Source organism: the organism of the source record quoted next, unplaced genomic scaffold (genome assembly GCF_019419815.1).
Source record: "Pyrus x bretschneideri cultivar Hongxiangsu unplaced genomic scaffold, Pyrus_bretschneideri_v1 Contig63, whole genome shotgun sequence".
In the NCBI taxonomy this organism is placed as follows: Eukaryota; Viridiplantae; Streptophyta; class Magnoliopsida; order Rosales; family Rosaceae; genus Pyrus; species Pyrus x bretschneideri.
The window spans coordinates 1,260,663-1,281,186 of record NW_025999802.1 but is presented as its reverse complement, the minus strand read 5'-3'; the positions used below and the strand labels follow the sequence as shown (position 1 = coordinate 1,281,186).

At 37.8% G+C, this 20,524-nt stretch overlaps 2 protein-coding genes across 2 annotated transcripts; one reads left to right on the top strand and one right to left on the bottom strand.

Annotated features, from left to right (window-relative positions):
• Positions 1–589: 589 nt before the first annotated feature.
• On the bottom strand, positions 590–1,564 carry LOC125471979 (pectinesterase inhibitor 7-like). The gene has a single exon (XM_048572968.1). The coding sequence runs from the start codon at positions 1,449–1,451 to the stop codon at positions 816–818; it is 636 nt and encodes a 211-aa protein (XP_048428925.1). The 5' UTR covers positions 1,452–1,564; the 3' UTR covers positions 590–815.
• Positions 1,565–14,417: 12,853 nt separating this feature from the next.
• On the top strand, positions 14,418–16,092 carry LOC125472082 (cell number regulator 10-like). Its single transcript, XM_048573144.1, has 4 exons — positions 14,418–14,694; positions 14,841–14,912; positions 15,283–15,513; positions 15,694–16,092. Exons 1-4 carry the CDS (start codon positions 14,598–14,600, stop codon positions 15,780–15,782), a joined length of 489 nt encoding a protein of 162 aa, XP_048429101.1. The 5' UTR covers positions 14,418–14,597; the 3' UTR covers positions 15,783–16,092.
• Positions 16,093–20,524: the final 4,432 nt, after the last annotated feature.

The following is a 20,524-nucleotide window of genomic DNA, read 5'->3' as shown; positions in this document are numbered from 1 at the left end:
TTTTGATATCTATTGGTAAGAGTATCATTATTATTATTATTATTATTATTATTATGAAAATAATACTCACTTATATCTGCAAGTGGCCATTAACCACAGTAATGAAAATGTGTTGAGTTTTTGCATGACGGCATATAATCTAATAAAATTTACCTAGTCGATGACTAATCTAACATGTAATTTAACAAAATCTATCGTATGACCAAAAAATAAAATAAAAACAAACTATATGAGCGTGATGGAAACTGGTTTCTGGAAAAAAATTTATGTTAAAAATTTGAGGTGTATAACACTGTATATTAAATGAACACAAGGAGAAACCTTGTCAATTACATCAGCATCATTAACGAATGAAAGCGAGGAGCAACTGCCACGCAGGGCCCCTCCTCCATCCACACCATATCTCATCTGCTCTGCACATGTGAGATAAACAGTGAGTCAACTCGTTCAGTTAGTAAATATTACAACAACAAAAATGAATAACTACATTTACTCGAATTTGAATCATCTTCTCGTAATTTTGATTGTAAAGTAAAATATTGTTTGTATGATGTAAAAACTACGATCACAGCAATTAGAAACCAAAATATATTACAAAAACATTAACAAACCCAGAAGAAGACAGGGTCCAAATATACAAAAAGTAACAGAAATTAACTAAAGTTTGTGTTGTTCCCACTGAGCGACACAGTTAAGCATGTAAATACATACAGACAGAGGGTAATATGTGGTTTAAACCTCTACTAATCTTCATTAGTTAACTCATCACTAATAAACAAAACTACTAAAACCAGAGATGGAGGCTCGTTTTTTTATCAGGGCGCGCCCTTCTCAGCAACCCTATTAACGAGAGCGAGGGCATTGCTGGTAACCTTCTTCACATTCTCCACCCGGTTCGACACGTCGGTCTTGAGAGGGCCATCCTCCACGTCATCAAACCCGTCCGTGCAGGTCTCCTCGTCGGTAAGCGCGGCGCTCATCCACGTCTGGACGTTGCTCATCTGGAACCGGAACGACGACGACCCACCGCCGGAGACTGCGGTGGCAATGAGCTGGCGCATCTGCTTGAGGGAGCCACGAATCTCGTCGACAGCGTCGCCGAAGTTGGAGAAGCAGTCGTGGAGGGCGGAGGCGGCGCGCGAGTCGGCACCGTAGTCGGCTTGACGGGAGATGTTCGAGACGTAGGCGGCCATGCTGCGTGCCTGGGCGAGGCTGACGCCGATGGCGAACTTGGCGAGCTGAGCCGGGTTGTCTTGAACGGCGCTGGCAAAGCGGGAAAGGGAGGTGTAGCAGAGGTCAGGGTACAGAGTAGTGCCGCAGCTTGTACGGATGAATTCCGTGTCGTTGGATGGGGATCCGACGGTGGGGATTGGGTGGAAGAGGAGGAAGAAGAGGAAGGTGAGGAAGAGTTGGGGGAGGAGGAAGTGGGTGGACATGCGTTTGGTGTTCATGGTGTTTGGGAGTAAAGAGTATTATTGAACGAGAAGTGAGAACAGAACACACTGCTTCTTCTGCTCCATGTGAAGTGTGGGTTGGGAGGTTTAAGTAGTACGAGTAGGCTCCTTTTCTCAGATAAAATATTATTTGGAGCGCCAACTTTATTCGTTGGAATATATGACCTATTCTTTTTTATGGAAGTCTTAACGAAACACTTCTGATACTGAACATTATATATTTTCCTAAACAAAATTCCATATTTATATATTAATGTGGGACTGAAGTATCAAATGAGACGTAAAAGCAAAGGCCACCCATCTCGCGTGGGCGTTTGAATTGCGGCTAGTGGGGGGTGGTGCTTGCACCGAGAGATTTAACGGCGAGCCGTTGCCCAAATGACGACATCAACGGCTAGGATGCAACGGAAGCATCCACAATGCATAATGATCGTGATAATTGGACGGCTGGCGGCGTGACACTTTATTCCTGAGGAGGGTGAGACACTTGGCTATGAGAGTTGAGAGCTTGTTTGGCCTTCCATTTGCCCCCACTAATACTAGTATTGCCAAGCGTGCAACTTTGTAGTATTATAGTGGAGGGTCCAAATTCCAAATACTCCATTACTAGTTCCACAACGCAACGTATGAATACAGGCATTTGAGCTTTGTAGTATTTTTTGACTTGTGTGTAGCAAGAAGCATGCAAAGTTTTTATAGAATTTTTGTTGTTTTTTAATGATAGCATTAACCGAACGCTTATAAACAAAAGTGTTTTATACAAAATATTCTGAAACGGATAATTGATGTGCATTTGTTTTACTCTTTCAGATATAGAAATGATTACATTCCCCACTAATAAAAGCAAAACGATATGTGAATATATAAATTGTAAGTTTTCGGTTATGGTTCGAAAGTGTGATTGCTAAGAGTAACAAGTTGAAGGTGAGCGTAATAAAATTCTCGATGGTGATATGGATGTATAATGGATGATCCAATATTCAAATACAATAAGATAGGGAATAGGGACGACGACTACCTTTTGCCTTTGGTGATGTTGGAAAATTCTGAATACTTTGCCTTGTTTTATCATGTTGGTGTAATGTTTGGTAATTAGTCCCAATTAAGCTACTGGGATCCTAATCTGAACTAATCTTTGTAGCTTTTGGGAGAGAAGAAGGTATATATGATTGATTCACGAGCTTATCGGCGCAATTGACTCAAACAAACTAATCTCAAAGATGAGGGAGACGTGCAAAAGCTTGTTATGAGTTTGTGTTTGTCTGCGGGGCCGGGCAGGTTTTCTTGGTTCAAAGTTTTTCAAAAGGGAAACAAGCATAATCATGACTGAGGGATCACATCATATAGCAAGGTTGTGTTGCATGTGACGATTCAATTTAGTGCTATTCAGTCTCGATTTCGTTAAAAGATGTCTCTGTGTTGGATTTAGATCCTTTGTTCTATTTTCTCTGTTACGATCTGCTTGACTCCTATTCATACAACATCTCATTCAAATTTTAAGAATAATGTGTCGACTGTAAATCTATATGAGAAGTCAAGTAAAAAAAATCAAGCAGATGATTTGGGTCTCTGTTTGACCTCATTTTTAGCGAATAAAGCCAAAATTAACTTTTAATTTAAAAAATGTCACTTTTTATAAAAGCTTTCAAATATATCCAAAATTTCACTTAAATAGACACAAATACGCTCAAATTTAACAATTAAATAAATTAAAGGCTTTTTAGCTACTGTCGCCTCAAGCTCCAGGTCTAACTTCACCTTCACTTCTACACTCCACCACCACAACCCTATCCCCTTCGACCCCCCTCATAACCGACATTGAGCACTGCAGCAGTTACCGTGAGTGGGAGTAGCAGAATTTCAATCATGCCTTCAACACCTTTTTTCTTACTAATATCATTTTTAGTTTTAAATATAAAAATAGTTTTCAAAGTTAATCCACATATCGTTATATGATTGTATTTGTGAGACCCACGTGGCGCCACATCATCACACTAATTGAGCAATTGACAGATTTTTCACGAAAAAACTAAAATGATCACGATAGACAAATTCAAAGAAAGACTAAAATGATTCACGATAAACAAATTCAAGAACACTACTATTGATTATCATTAATTGCTAATGACCAGATTAAGGAGTTATGTCAATGTCACGAATCATTTTGGCTAAAAAGCCTTTAATTTATTTGATTATTAAATTTAAGGGTATTTGTGTCTATTTAAGTGAAATTTTAGATATATTTGAAAGATTTTATAAAAAGTGACATTTTGAAATTAAAAGTTACTTTTTTGCTATATTTGATAAATACTCTCATATGAATGCAAAAAAAAAACTATATATATTCACAACGAGTTTAATGCTAAGTTGTAGCCCATTGTAAGTATTAAGTGAGGTTGTGTCTTAACATAACAATATAGATTAGCAAATGAAAACAACTCTTTAAGATATAAAAAGATGTTTCCAATGGGTAATCATGCACAAATGGCCCACCCACAATAGGGCCACTCATCATTGTCAAAATTTAAAACAACATTTAGCCTAATTCATTGCGTTAAACAAGGGGAAATCTCATCCGTAATTAAAGAGCATTTGAAGTAATATTCTATATCACGAGCTCAGTTGAGTACATTGAGGTAATGAGCAATGTGTACATTTGATTTATCTCTGCCTAGCTAGCTAGGTCAAAGGTGAGAAAATGTGTGTCACGTGATGAGTTTGGTGGAGGTTGAAAGTGAAGGAATATTTTTGCTCACCACCCTTTAGTAATGGTTATGCATTACCACCACTTCAGGACGATGAGCAAAAATGCATCATAAAAGTAAAGCTCTATCTTCTTCTTCTTCTTTCTCTATGTTTCTTTTGACAAGCCATCATTTGAGGAATTCTTGGCTAGGACCATTCATATGGGACACACTTCTTATGAGTATGAACTTGAGCGATTAAAAAATATATGCGGTCTCCATTTTTTGTGTATGGTCGTATGAACACATGGTATGGCAGTTGTGTTGTGCTAGGATAGCACAAACCAATCGGAACCAACTCAAGCTAACCCACAGGAAATATATCAAATGAAATGCAAGAACAAAATATAAAATACACCAAGATTTTAACGAGGTTCCTCAACAGTCAATGTAACTGGAGTAGCTCACCCAATAATCCACTATCAACTAAGTGGGAGTTTACAAAGTGTTGACAATCTCACAACCCAAAACCCATTACACCCAATAACTCTCACATACCAAAAAAAAAAACAAATAGAGAAGGAAATATAATGAATAATTTCCTCTCTACACATAACTCAAAACTATAAAAACAACAACTACTTTGATAGATGATTGCTAACCAAAGGGGGGAGCACTTTCTTCTTTTCTTCAACTGGGGGCTGCAGCACCCCTTTTACTTTTTCTCTGCTGCTTTAAACAAAGGCAGCTGCTGCTGCTAATTAAAACCCTAGCCACACCCGTGGCTTTTCAAATGGGCCAAATAAAAGGCCCACTTAATGGGCTATTGAAAGGCCCAAAGGAATTTGGCCATAATTCAACAATCTCCACCTTGGTCAAATTCCAAAAACGCCATGATAAGCCAAACCAATATAATCAACAATCAACACAAAACCACTACCAAAAGTAGCAAGAGAATAACTCAAGCCGAGCCAAAATGTTCCAAAGCTCCTACTGCTCAACGCCTTCTTTATATAGGCAGAATGTGAGCCAAGTTCAAGCAATGAATAAACTTGGCTACACCAACAAGCTTAGTCAACATATCAGCGGGGTTGTCTTTAGTTGGAATCTTCTGGATAATGATATCCCCTTCACTAACAACTTCACGAACAAAGTGATAACCACATCTACGTGCTTGGTCTTCGCATGATGAACCTGATACTTAGCCAAATAAACTTTGACTATCACAATGCACCTTCACCTGTTTCTTCCTTTATAGCTTCAGCAACTGCCATGTATTCAGCCTCTGTAGTAGACAAGGCAACAGACGACTGCAAAATGGACCTCCAACAAACTGGCCCTTTAGCCATGGTAAACACATAGCCTGTAGTAGACTTCCTTTTATCCAAATCACCTGCATAGTCTGAATCAACATAACCAACTGCAAAGTGACCAATACCAGAGCCATCTTTCTCAAACCATAAACCAACATCTCGAGTACCATGGAGATACCTCAATATCCACTTAGCTGCATGCCAATGCTCTTTACCAGGATTATGCATATATTGACTCACCATACCAACTGCATGAGCAATATCCGGTCTATAGCATACCATTGCGTACATCAAACTACCAACCAAATTTGCATATGGTATATTTTTCATTTGCAACTTCTCTTTATCAGTTTTAGGACATTGTAGAGAACTCAATTTAAAATGAGGAGCCAAAGGGGTACTAACCGGTTTGGTTGAATCATGAACTCCAAACTTATGAATCAACTTCTCAAGGTATTGTCTTTGATTCAAGTATACCAAACCCTTGTCTCTATCTCTAATGATCTCCATGCCAAAGATCTTCTTCGCTTCACCAAGATCCTTCATCTCGAACTCGTTCTTCATTTGTTTCTTCAATTTCTCAATCTCTTCAACATTCTTTGAGGCAATCACCATAGCATCAACATATATCAAGAAATAAATGAAAGACCCATCTTGCAACTTCTTGAAGTATACACCATGATCATATTGACTTCTAGAATAATTTTGGCCTTTCATAAATTTATCAAACCTCAAATACCATTGTCTAGGAGATTGCTTCAACCCATAAAGTGATTTCTTCAACTTGCAAAACAAATTCTCTTTCCCTTTCACTTTGTACCCATCCGGTTGACACATATAGATCTCTTCATTCAAATCACCATGTAGGAAAGCCATCTTCACATCGAGTTGCACAAGCGCAAGATCATATTGTGCAACAAGAGCTAGCATAATGCGAATTGAGGAGTGCTTCACAACCGGAGAAAAGATTTCATTGTAGTCAATGCCCTCCTTTGTGCATACCCTTTAACAACTAATCTTGCTTTAAATCTCACATTGCTTTTCTCATCAACACCTTCCTTTTTGGCATACACCTATTTGCAACAGATAGCTTTCTTACCCTTAGGCAATTTAGCTAACTCTCAATTCTTGTTCTTCAAGAGAGAATTCATCTTATCACCCATGACATTGCACCATTTCTCCTTTTCTTCACTCTCAATAGCTTCCTCAAAATTGAATGGAATCTTATCAGTGATAATAGAAGAGCAAAAGAAACATAATCACTATACCGAGCTGGCTTAGTAATATTTCTCTTTCCTCTGTTCTTGGTAATAGACCCGTGATGTGAAACTTGCTCTTCATCTTGAACAAAGTCTTCAACTTCAACTTCTTCAACATCCTATTGGTCTCTCACTTCTTCACTTGTAGTGGCTTCAACATCAATGGAAATAGGATTTGAAGTACTAGAGGCAACTTTCTCAAGCTCCACCTATTGGACATCTTTCATATTCTTCTCAGAGTCTTTGAACATACTTTCTTCATCAAATGTCACATCTATACTGATTACAAGTTTCTTCATCTCTGGGCACCACAACCTGTAACCTTTGACACCACTACTAATACCAAGAAAGATAGCCTTTTTGGCTCTAGGATAAAGTTTATTTTTGGTTACATGAAAATAAGCAGGTGAACCAAAAATACGAATATAGTGATAATTAGAAGAAGGTTTTCCAATCCATACCTCCATTGGTGCCTTGCCCTGAACAGTAGCTAAAGGTAACCGGTTGATGATGTAACATGCATAAGTAACTGCCTTTGCCCAAAATGACTTGCTTAAACTCGACTGAGACAACATACATCTAACCTTCTCAAGCAAGGTTCGATTCAATCTTTATGAAACTCCATTTTGTTGTGGAGTTGCCCGAACACTAAAATGCCTCACAATCCCTTCCTTTTTGCAAACTTTAAAGAAATGGTCAGATGTGTATTCACCACCATTATCCGATCTCAAAATCTTATCTTTCTCCCAGTCTGGTTCTTAACCATTTTCTTGCAACTCAAGAAAATGCTCAACACCTCACTTTTGTGCTTCATAGTGTAGACCCAAGACCTTCTAGAATAATCATCAACAAAGGTCACGAACCAATGTCTACCACTCAAAGAGGGAGTCTTTGAAGGACCCCAAACATCTGAATGCACATAATTAAGATTGTCTTTCGTTTGATGTACTGCAGTACCAAACTTCACTCTAGTTTGCTTCCCCAAGACACAGTGCTCGCAAAAATCAAGCTTACAAGTCGTGGCACCTTTTAGAAGACCTTGTTTCACAAGCCCTTACAGAGCTCTCTCACCGGCATGGCTTAATCTCATATGCCACAGTCTAGAAGTGTCTGAATTGGATATACCCATATTTTTTGAGACTACATAAGCTTCACCTGTCATGATGCTTCCTTACAATAAATACAAATGACCACATCAAGGAGCTTTCATCACAACAAGTGCACCATAAGTAACTTTCAATGTTTGCCCATCTGAATGAAACCTGAAGCCCTTGGATTCTAAAGTGCCTAAAGAAATAAGATTTTTCTTCAAATTCGGTACATACCGAAAACATGTCAACTCTTTAACCATACCATCGTGCAACTTCAAACGAACTATACCGATCCTTTTGTTGTACAAGGATTGTCATCTCCCATGAAAACAACACCACCATCAAACTCTTTCAAGTTTGAAAACCAATCCTTGTGAGGAGTCATATGATGAGTACAACCCGTATCCAATACCCACTTAGTAGCACAATCAAATGATGAGGAAACGGTTAAAGCAAAATCAGAAAAATCATTTTCAAGCTTAGCAACATTAGCTTCAGAACTCACTTTGTCTTTGGTTCTCAACCTAGGACAATCTTTCTTCCAATGGCCTTTATTATGACAAAAAGCATATTCATCCATTTCCAAACTTTTTCTACCTTTAGAAGTTCCTCTGGGTCGAGAAAGTGATTTTTTCTTACTAGAGAAAAATCTCTTCTCTGATGATCTACCTCTAACAAACAAAGCCTCACAGGTACTATCATGATTTTTATCTCTACGCCTTATTTCATAATTCATCAAGGCATTTGACACATCTTCAAATTTCACAGTTTCTTTACCATGCATAATAATGGTAACAAAATGCTCATAAGAGTCCGGCAAGGAATTCAACAATATTAAGGCCTTATCTTCATCCTTAATATTCTCATGTAAATTCATCAAATCGGCAATCAACTTATGAAAAGTATCAAGGTGTCTAATCATTTTTGTACCTTCTTTGTATTGGAAGTGGTAGAGTTTTTTCTTCAAGTGTAGCCGGTTCTCCGCACTCTTCGTCATGTACTTATCTTCTAATTTTTGCCACAACACATTTGCCACTATCTCCCGCATCACAAAATATTTCTGAGTTTTTGCAAGGCACAACCGAATTGTGGAGCAAGCCCACAAATTTAATTTCTCTCATTTCGACTTCGACATAGCTTCCGGCTTATCTCCCAAAGCAGCAAGTAGATCTTATTGAGCCAACACATCCTTGACCTCACATTGCCACATCCTGAAGTTGTTTGTGCCATCAAACTTTTCCACTTCGAACTTTGCATTTTGCACCGTTGTTCTTGCAAACCTGGAGCTGCTTCCAAAAGGATTCTCACCTTACCCGTCTGACATCTTTAGCAACTAGACGGTACCCAAGAGCAACCAATGCTCTGATACCAATTGTTGTGCTAGGATAGCACCAAACCAATTGGAACCAACTCAAACTAACCCACAAGAAATATATCAAATGAAATGCAAGAACAAAATATAAAAGACACCAAGATTTTAACGAGGTTTCTCAACAGTCAGTGTAATTAGAGTACGTCCTCGGAACAGTAGGAGCTCACCCAATAATCCGCTATCAACCAAGTGGGAGTTTACAAAGTGTTGACAATCTTACAACCCAAAACCCATTACACCCAATAGCTCTCATACACTAAAGAAACAAATAGAGAAGGAAATATAATGAATAATTTCCTCTCTATACATAACTCAAAACTATAACAACAACTACTACTTTAATGGATGATTGCTAACCAAAGAGAGGAGCACTTTCTTCTTTTCTTCAACTGGGGGCTGCGGCACCCCTTTTACTTTTTCTCTGCAGCTCTAAACAAAAGGCGGCTGCTGCTGCCAATTAAAACCCTAGCCCCACCCGTGGCTTTTCAAATGGGCTAAATAAAAGTTCCACTTAATGGGCTATTGGAAGGCCCAATGGAATTTGGCCATACTTCAACAAGTTGTACACCAAATCTTATACTGTGGTCAGTACTTAATTAGTTGAGTGAATTATCCTATATGTTGTTCTTATTTGGGGTGTAAGAAAACAAAAGCTGGTATGAAAGGCTTCAAAGAGCGTCTTTTAGTTCATACAACCACCGGACCCATATCATGGTTTCTCTGAATTTAGCAGCCAGCTATATATAGCTTGAACTGCAAGTCTGTAATTATGTTGTGTTAATTATTTTCTGCAATTGGATTTGGAGCTGAGATTTGACCTACAAGTTCAATGCAATCATGTTAGTAATTCAAAACTTTTGCCGCCGCAGGCTCAACTCACCTTGCCCAATCAAAACGTCCTTTTTTTCCCCTCCCATTTCCTTCTGTCTATCTATGTCTTCCATTGAAATTTGAAATTCCTTGTACAATTACTGCACACATATATAATCCTCGTATGTACGTACTTACCCTTTTAGAAAATTTCAATTACTTTTACGAGAAAATGATTTCCGCACATTTCTTTTTTCTAGTGATATACTTGTTTGTTTCAAATAAAAAACTAGAAATAAATTGAATATAAAAAAAATAAAAATAAAAAAGACACACTTGTATTGATATAATTTCCGCACGTCTCTTCCCTCTACATGTAGATAACTAATAATAAGTTTAAGAATATTGGAAAATGAAATAGGATATTATCTTTATTCATGAATGGCCGATTTCGATTCATTGGGTTTGGCAACTGAAATTTAGCTATACACAATGCATGTGTCAGTCTCATTTTCTCATCCTTACATGGAGAAAGAAATTAAAGGTACTGGACTCTCTCATCCTAATAAGTAATAACATCATAAACCATCCAGGCTCATTGCTTCATGCGCAAATCTTTGTTTTGCTTTAACTACTTGCTAATTAATCAAATTTAGTAATTGATTGTTTTTCTATTTTGAAGGTGGCTTGATACTCAAGCCAGGAGGCAGTAACATGCAGCCACGCCAATACGAATGTGCCATGTGGTGAGATTTTAGCCTCCCCTACTTTCCTCAAACCATTGGCCAGGTAATTCATCAGAACTCAATACTTGGATGAATGTTATTGTGATGATATTTTAGTCACCTACGGTGATTCATCTTAACTTGTGATGGTACTTGATTGAATTTTGATACATACATAGTGACAATCTTGTTGCACAGGAATTCTGCCAATTCTCACGTTCTTATGAGTTCATGACCATACATTCAATTATGAACCATCTTTAGATGATCAGGAGAAGTTAACCGCTAGATTTGGATCGTGTCTTGTGTTACTTTAACCTTAACTTTCTGCCATCCATGACATTGTTCACAGAGTCTGAATGACCTTCATCAGGAGAGCACCCACATGAACAAGGGTGCTTCTGGAATTATACGGAACTGTGAGGATAACATTGTAATTTTGCAATTGAAATTTCTTCAGGTGGACCACATTCTAGGTGATAATCCACTAAGGATGTCGTTCATGGTTGGATACGGTGCACACTACCCACAGAGGATACACTACCGTGGCAGGTCATTACCGTCTGTGCATGCCCACCCGGCCCGCATCGGGTGCAAAGCCGAGTCTAGATAGTTCTTAAGTCCAAACCCCAACCCCAATTTGCTGGTGGGAGCCCTCGTTGGTGAGCCCAAAAGCTCAGACGCATTTCCAGACTCGAGGCCTTTCTTCCAAGAATCTGAGCCCACCACTTACATCAATTGGCCGTTGGTGGACCTACTTTCATATTTTCAGCCCACTATTGATTTCAACACCCAAAGCTACATCACCCACGTACGCTGCCCCAATTATTCTAAAATAATTCTAATTGTATCCAAATCCCAAATTGACGAAGAAGCCACTGGTTATGCAAACAAACAGTTTTTTTTTTCTTTTTCACAAACGATATTAGGGGAGGGGGTGACCTTAGCCTCACAATGGCCTAATAATAATGTGGAGAGAAATACCACTAGACTATAGTACTAAGTGACTTTTTTTTATTACTTTTTGAATGTGATACGGAGAAAATGCTAATCTAAAACCATAAACAAGCCGATGTAAAGTTTGTACATGTGATGGCGATGTAAATTAGGGTAATTGGTCAGGACAATGCTTTTATCCCTAATTACTGAGTTTGAGTCACTTGAGTTTGGTTTGTTTGGATTTGAACTAAGGTCATTGTGGAATAAAAAACTACTATTATTAAGGGGATGGGAGGGTTTAAAACTATTTAGGCTTTTCATGCAAAGGAATCCCGTTTTTTTTTTTTAAAGGGATTAGTTGTGGGATCCACTCCACATCAAATTTCAACGATCCGAACTATCTATTTTGTTAGTCTCGATTCATAGATCATCCTCGCAAAAATTCAATTCAATCCAAAACCATTTTCCTATTTAATTATCAAGATAAAATTTCATTGTTTCTTATATAACAAAATATTTGTTTATTTGTTTGAACCCAATTAGTTGTCTTAAATATTTCTGATTTGACTAATATTTTGCAAAGATAATCTTTGGGGTACAACGTGAAAAATAGATAGTTCAGATCATTAAAGTTCAATATGGCGTGGACCCCACAACTAGTCCCAATTTTTATAAATAAAAAAAATGAGGATCTCTTCCCTTAAGGCTTCCTAAAACTATTATATTAATTCATGACGAAAGCATATAATATTCTTGGGTTGAGTTCATTACGTATTGCCTTAAATATTAAAAATGGTCCATGTGTTATACCCATATGACCAATTTAGTTCTCATGACATAGAATGAGGAGGGGGGATGGGTGTGCAAGAAAATTAGGAGATGATAGAACGTTAAGGAGGAGAGTAATTTTTCTTTTGATTTTTAATTTTTAGTTCATTTTTAAATCAAATAGATAATCTTATAATATTAATTTTTAACATAGATTGGATGAAATGTCCTTAATTGGTTAATAAAGATAAATATAAGGACCAAATTGGCTAAATTAAAATAAGAAATTAAATTGACCCAATGACTAGAACCCAAGGACTATTTTGGCATTTAAACTGTACTTATTTATATATGACCCATTGTGTGACTCTCGTTCCCCTAGATAACTTCCCATCAATATGGTCATGCGCATAGAGGAGGATTCTCTTCCCTTCTAATCTTTCTCCCCTTCAGTCCCCTCCTATTTGAACAGTCAAAGTTAAGTTGCGTCAACATCTTATGTTCATTTTTTTTATAGGGACAATAAGATAAAAAGCAACTCCCCTTCAGTCCCCTCCTATTTGAACAGTCAAAGTTAAGTTGCGTCAACATCTTATGTCCATTTTTTTTATAGGTACAATAAGATAAAAAACAATGTGTGAGAGGAGGGGAGGGAAGATGATGAGAATAGAAGGGGAGAGAATCCTACTCTCATGTGCATCGAAAGCATGATGCATCTTATTAGTTTAAATGGACTTGCAACCGTTTTTTTCATACTACGTATCATGAAGAAAATATTGAGATTGAAAATAGAAGATCTAAACAGTTGTGAAAATCAAATTTAACAGCTAAAATACTTGTAACACTGAATAATACATAGCATTGAAGCCATACAATTTTGTTTTGTTTGTGATGAGAAAATTAGTGAAAGTTCCTTATAAAACTTGACGTGATTTGGCATAAGTGGGGTAAACTAAACAACAAAATGAAAAAGTAGGTAGCGAAAGATGTATAAGAACCACTAACCCCTCCTCATTCCCACATTGTGAGTCTGAAGTGACAGCCATGAACCACAGTAATAATACCAAGTTGAATGACGCAAACTCATGAGAGCCTCTTGCTTTGTTTGTATGTTAATAATTTAAACCAGAATAATAATACAAAGTTGAATGATGCAAACCCACTCATGAGAGCCGCTTGCCTTGTTTGTATGTAATAATCTATCTTCCAGAGCATTCTTTCATCATGTGAGACGTTAATTTGCCCACTAAAATATTAATTATCTCTTCACTCAAGATTTTAGTCTCATAATTCTATTTTTGTATAAATTATGAAGTAAATAGGCCTATTAAAAAAAAATTTACAAAAAAAAAAAAAAAAAAAAAAAAAAAGGCTAAAATGAAGAGATTTTGCTCATCTGATTATTCTTTAATGAAGAGGCAAACCACATTTTTCAGTTAATAATTCAAATTATGACAATATTAATTGAACAATTAAATGTCTTTATTTAGTTGGTTTTGTGCGTGGTTAAATTCGAAGAGTAACTTAGAAAATAAACACTTCTAAGCATCAATCAACATTGTCTCTTTCTTTTTTTTTTTTTCTTTTTTTTTTTCGAAAATATGACTTTAGCCTATTTTCTTATCTTCTCACCTACATTTTAGTAAAAATGTTAATGGCATGTTTATCCTTTTATAAAAAGACTTTTAAACCCTTATTTATTTTATTATAATTAATGTTATTATAGCTCAAAAACCTAGAAAAAAAAACTCAATTACCATTTCTCCTGTCCCCATCCTGTTTCTCTCTCTCCCCACCACTGTCTCTCCATCTCTCTCAAACTGGGAAGAATGAAAATCTCCCTCACCCACCACCACTCCATAAGCTAGCCGTCACTGCACTGCTGTCCACCTATGTTCCATCAAAATTGCATTTCAATCATCGCTGACAAAGAAATGGGGTCTTCGTCCTCTCTCTCCCCCGTGCTTCTCTCTCTTCCTCCCCTCCCGTTTCTCTCTTCCTCCCTTCCCGTTTCTCTTTCAACTTCTCTCTCCCGTTTTTCTCTCTTCCCAAAGGAGATGCCACCAAGCAAGTGTCAAACCATGATCATGACAATTCTGCACGTCAAACCAAAACATGCATAGTACGGTCTAGTGTAGATTCCATTAACATCGATCGCATATATATATATATATATATATGCATGTGTGTGTATGTATATGCCCCAACGGTGTGCAAAAAAAAAATGTCGGGTGGATGGACCACTGGCCTGCTTGACTGCTTCAGTGACTGCGAAGTCTGTAAGCGCAGCTTCTATTCTCTTCCCTTCCTGGCTAGCTAACTAAATCAATTATACATGTTTACTTATTTGGTATATGAATACATACCGATTGATGATTTGATCATACAAAACCTAAACCTATATATAACGTAATTTGGACTGCAGGCTGCTTGGGATTTTGGTGTCCTTGCGTTGCTGCTGGGCGTGTTGCAGAGATTGTCTCCAAGGGACATACCAGTAACGTTTCTTTTAAGAACCCAGTAACTCGATATGTAAACTTGATTGAGGGCCGATTTTGAACTGCTTCTTTGCCTTCTGCCTTAGTCAATCGAAAGTTGTTTTGAATAACTTTAAAATAAAAATTTATAAAGACTTTCTCGAGAAGTACCTGTTAACTAGTCACTTTCTCAAAGAGCACTTGCAAATTCCTTTCCATGAAGCACTTGGATGTTATAAGAAACACTTGGATATAATAAATTTTTTAGTACTTTCATAATAGAAGTACGTAAATAGCCCCAACACGTGCCCTAAATTAAGTGATTAAAATTTGATTAAAATTTGATGTTGAAATTGGAAGTGAACTCCAAAAGTGTGCATGCGTATGCAGGTTGTTTTCAGCAGGGATGTCTGTATGCACTAATCAATTCCTATACTCACTTAGCATTCGGCATTCCTTGCGGTTTCTGCATTACTTGCGGCTTTCGAACCAAACTGAGGGAGCAGTACATGTTGGAGGAAAAACCTTGCAACGATTGCTGCGTTCATTTCTTCTGCCACCCCTGTGCCTTGTGCCAAGAATACCGTGAGCTCGAGAACCGTGGTTTCAATGTTGCCATTGGTACGTACATTCGTTGTTTCCTCCCTCCAATACAATCACTTAGATTCACCGTCTCGGAGGTGCACCTCCTTATCCACCCTAGTTAGATTAACCGATACGTGTTATACACGTGTAATTATCTTTAAAAAGTATTAATTCAAGATCATTCCTCATTAACTAGTTAATTTCAATGAATGTTAGGCTGGGAACGAAATGCGTCAAAGAATCCTGGAGTGGTGACAGCACCAGCTGTGCAGGGTGGCATGAATCGTCAGACTGATTACAAATAGTAATGGTGTTGGCTTGATGCTTCATACCATCTAGAATAAAAGAATTCGCTTTCGATTTTTGTTTGCCGTCTCTTGAATAAACTTCTTTTGGCTTTGGAGAGTCATCTTAGTCTGTTGAATTTGGGTATGAATAATTTAAAGACTTTGTGTTCATTTGCTAGTTTGTGGGCTTGTCTTGCCATGGTATTCAATCGAGTTGACCTTTTATGTTTTGTTGAAGTCTCTTTAGATTATAGACTCTCTTTTATCAAATATTATTTTTAATGTTTGTATCAGTTCTTAATATTATAATAAAATCACTATTATTTCGCTAATTTTTTTTTTTTTAAAACTATTTGCGTGTATCTTAAAATGGTGGGTTCTATTTTTTCTAATCGGTTATTATATTGATGTTCGATGGCTTTGTGGAAAACCAAGGAGGAGTCATTATCAGAGTTACTAATTTAGATGTCTGTAAAATAACAAATTTTAGTTTTTTATACAGTTTGGACATAAAACGAACTTCATTATCGGAGTTACCAATTTTTCTTATGTAATATATAGATGTAAATAACACTCCTTGGGTATGGCATTCCAATGTCCTCAATTCTGTTAACTTGAACAAAGTTTCAAGACTTTACAGGGATGTTACATATAATGTAAATAGTAAGCAATGCTCTTTTCCACATATTTTCAAGACCGTCCACTCCTTAAACAAAGTTTAAAATCTCATGACAACGCTTGGGTACACCTGTTAGTGATTTCCAAAAATCTTTTCTACGTCCTGTACACCCATCTTTTTTTATCATTATAGATTGAATAAATAAATAAATAAATAATTGTGCAAAACGTGAAAATAGATATTCAAAAATCACTCCACGAAAAGGGACTGGGATCACCTCTGGACCCCAGCTTCCGAAGCAAACTGAGCAAGACATCATCCTTCCATTTTTGATCCTGTGGCCAGAAATAAATTTAAATATTAAACAATTCTCACGCAAAACAAGACAAGATGAAAATGGAAGGATATAATGTTTTGCTCAGTTTGCTCCAGGGCTGGGATCCAGAGGTGATCTAGTCCCACGAAAAAAGTTGATCATAATAAAAGGGCCTTTTTCACAGGCTTTTCCATGGGCCTTCAAAAACTTTAGCCCAGCGCTGTAAGGAAGGAAGCATACGGGAAGACTCGCAGACGGAGGAGACGTGACGTCAAGTTTGTGACAGATTTTTCAATATGATCGGAACACGTGATAGTACATCACGTGTCATTATATAAATAATGTGATATGTATGTTAAAAAATTAATACACGTGGTATATCACTCGTCTTCCGATCACAGCTAAAAATTTCTCCAAGTCAGCGTGGCATTCGTCCGTTCTACGGTTGCACAGTAAACCAAAGCTTTTCAAGTCTTCTCTCTCAGTCTGTCTGAGATCATATTCTCTCAACCTCCTCATCGTTCCCCACCTATCTCGACCATCATGTACTCGTCACACCCAAAGGGATACGAGAAGTACTCCTCGTCCGACCACCAGCACCAGCACCAGCACCAGCACAATCACCACCAAGATGCTCCGCCGACAGGTATCCCGGTCAGCTCCAGCACTGAACCATATTTTACTACTTCTAACGAAGAAATGAGCTTCCACAGTGGCCACTCCCACATGACCCACCCCCCTCCCCATCCCCGCCCTCGTGCTCTCGTCCCTTGATCCACTGGCCTCTGCAACTGCTTTTCCGATCTCAAAAACTGTACGTGTGTGTGTGTGTGTGTATATGCATGTATGTATGTATGTATGTATGTATGTATGTATGTATGCGTGTGTATCCTACTACTAAATATATAAGTACATATGTGCAATTAATCTGTTAAAATGATTTATATTGGGTTTAATTTGGATGAAATATTGGATCATTTACTGTAGTTGTGAACTAATGATTCATTTATTGTATATGTCTACATGCAGGTTGCATAATACTCTGGTGTCCATGCATCACCTATGGCCAAATTGCGGTCTCCATTTTTGGTGTATGGCCGTATGAACACATGGTATGGCAGTTGTACACCAAGTTTTATAATGTGGTCAGTAATTAATTAGTTGAGTGAACTGTCATTTATATTAGGAATATAGGTTGTTCTTATTTGGGGTATAAGAAAAATAAAGCTGGAGTGAAAGGCTTCAAATAGCGTCTTTTAGTTCATACAACCACCGAACCCATCTCATGGTTTCTCTGAATTTAGCAGCCACCTATATATAGCTTGAACTACAAGTCTGTAATTATGTTGTATTAATTAGTTCATATTTTTCTGCAATTGGATTTGGAGCTGAGAGTTGACCTACAAGTTCAATGCGTGCATGTTAGTAATTCAAAACTTTTGCTGCCGCAGGCTCAACTTACCTTACCCAATCAAAACGTCCTCTCTTTTCCCCTCCCACTTCCTTCCGTCTATCTATATCTTCCATTGAAATTTGAAATCCCTTTTCCAATTACTGTACGCATATATAATCTTTGTACGTAAGTACTTACCCTTTTAGAAAATTTCAATTACTTTTACGAGAAAATGATTTCTGCAAATTTCTTTTTTTCGGTCCTATGTTACTTTAACCTTAACTTTCTGCCATCCATGACATTGTTCACAGAGTCTGAGACTTTGAATGACCTTCATCAGGAGGGCACCCACATGAACAAGGGTGCTTTTGGAATTATACGGAACTGCGAGGATAGCATTGTAATTTTGCAATTGAATTTTTTTCAGGTGGACTACATTCTAAGTGATAATTCACTGAGGATGTCGTTCATGGTTGGATACGGTGCACGCTACCCACAGATGATCCACCACTGGGGCAGCTCATTACCGTCGGTGCATGCCCACCCAGGTCGCATCGGGTGCAAAGCCAGGTCTAGATACTTCTTAAGTCCAAAACCCAACCCCAATTTGCTGGTGGGAACCGTCGTTGGTGAGACGAACAACTCATACGCGTTCCCATGCTCGAGGCTTTTCTTCTAAGAATCCGAGCCCACCACTTACATCAATCGGCCGTTAGTGGGCCTACTTTCATATTTTTCAGCCCACTATTGATTTCAACACCCGATGGTAAATTGTGAGGAGTGTAGTGGTGCGCTAAGCTAGGTCACCCATGTACCCTACCCCAATTATTCTGAAATAATTCTAATTGTATCCAAATCCCAAATTGATGAAGAAACCACTGGTTATGCAAACAAACGGTTTTTTTTTTCTTTTTAACAAACGATATTAGGGGAGGGGGTGACCTTAGCCTCACAATGAGCTAGTAATAATGTGGAGAGTAATACCACTAGATCGTAGTACTAAGTGGTTTTTTATTACTTTGAAATGTGATACGGAGAAAATGCTAATCTACAACCATAAACAAGACGATGTAAAGTTTGTACATGTGATGGCAATGTAAATTAGGGTTATTGGTCAGGACAGTGCTTTTATCCCTAATTATTGAGTTTGAGTCACTTGAGTTTGGTTTGTTTAATGTCTTTTGGATTTGAGCTAAGGCCATTGTGGAATAAAAAAAACTACTATTATTAAGGGGAGAGGAGGGTTTAAAACTATTATATTAATTCATGACTATAACATATAATATTTTTGGGTTGAGTTCATTACTTATTGCCTTAAATGTTAAAAAAGGGTTCATGTGTTATAGCTATTTGGCCAATTTAGTCCCCATATTTTTTTTGGCCAATTTAATTCTCGTGGTGTAGAAAAGAGGAGGGGGGGGGGGGGGGGGGGGGGGAGTGGGGGTGAGCAAGAAAATTAGGAGATGATAGAACGTTAGGGATGAGAGTAATTATTCTTTTAATTTTTAATTTTATTTCATTTTTAAATCAAATAGATATTCTTATAAATAAGTTTATAATAATAATTTTTTTTAATAGGGATTGGATGAAATATCATTAATTAGTTAACAAAGATAAATATAAGGACCAAATTGACCAAATTAAAATCACGGAGACTAAATTTACCTAATAACTAGAACCCAAAAACTATTGTGAAATTTAAACTATATTTATTTATACATTGTGTGACTCTCATTCCCCTAGAGAACCTCCCATCAATATGGTCATGAGTGATGCAAGCAATGACGCATCTTATTAGTTTAAAGGGACTTGCAACTTTTTTTTCATACTACATATCATGAGAACACTTTCACTCGGGGTGGGATAGGCCAGCACACAGTAAAAAAAAAATGGCCCAACACCTAGGGAAGTTTCTCCAGCCCACGGGATTGCCTGGCACCCAGCCTAAGCTGGTCTCTAGGCCTGCCCAAAATTGATAAACCTTGGGACCGGCCTACATGACGTCAGGCTGAAGTCATGATCTGAAATCGATGACGACGAACTCCATCTCCGGTGAGGAAGACAGCTGGATGACGCTACCTTCGAGGACGAGGCTGCCGACCCGGAACTTGCTGTTAAGGACGATGACATACAAATCCGACGATGCAGCTGAAGGTCAGGGCGTAGGTCCACAGGCGGCGGGTTTAGAGCTGGCGAGCCCGGGCGGCGATGTCAACTGGTTTAGGGCGGGTCGGACCGCGGAGAGTGAAGGAGAGGTGGGGATTTGATGGAGGGTGAAGATGAGGGGTGGGTTGGCGTGCTCTGGTCTGAGGAGCATTTTTGGGGAGAAACTCAGAAATTAATAATTAATAATATTTTAATAAAATTGACTAGGCTATTTAGTTTTAGGGATGGATATGCATTGTCCTATTACTGTTCATTGAGTGAATTAA

Coding starts and splice junctions, on each gene's coding strand:
- LOC125472082 (XM_048573144.1), top strand. CDS start 14,598: ATGTGTGTGTATGTATATGCCCCAACGGTGTGCAAAAAAAAAATGTCG. Junction 14,913..15,282: donor TGTCTCCAAGGGACATACCA/GTAACGTTTCTT, acceptor ATGCGTATGCAG/GTTGTTTTCAGCAGGGATGT. Junction 15,514..15,693: donor TGGTTTCAATGTTGCCATTG/GTACGTACATTC, acceptor AATGAATGTTAG/GCTGGGAACGAAATGCGTCA.
- LOC125471979 (XM_048572968.1), bottom strand. CDS start 1,451: ATGAACACCAAACGCATGTCCACCCACTTCCTCCTCCCCCAACTCTTC.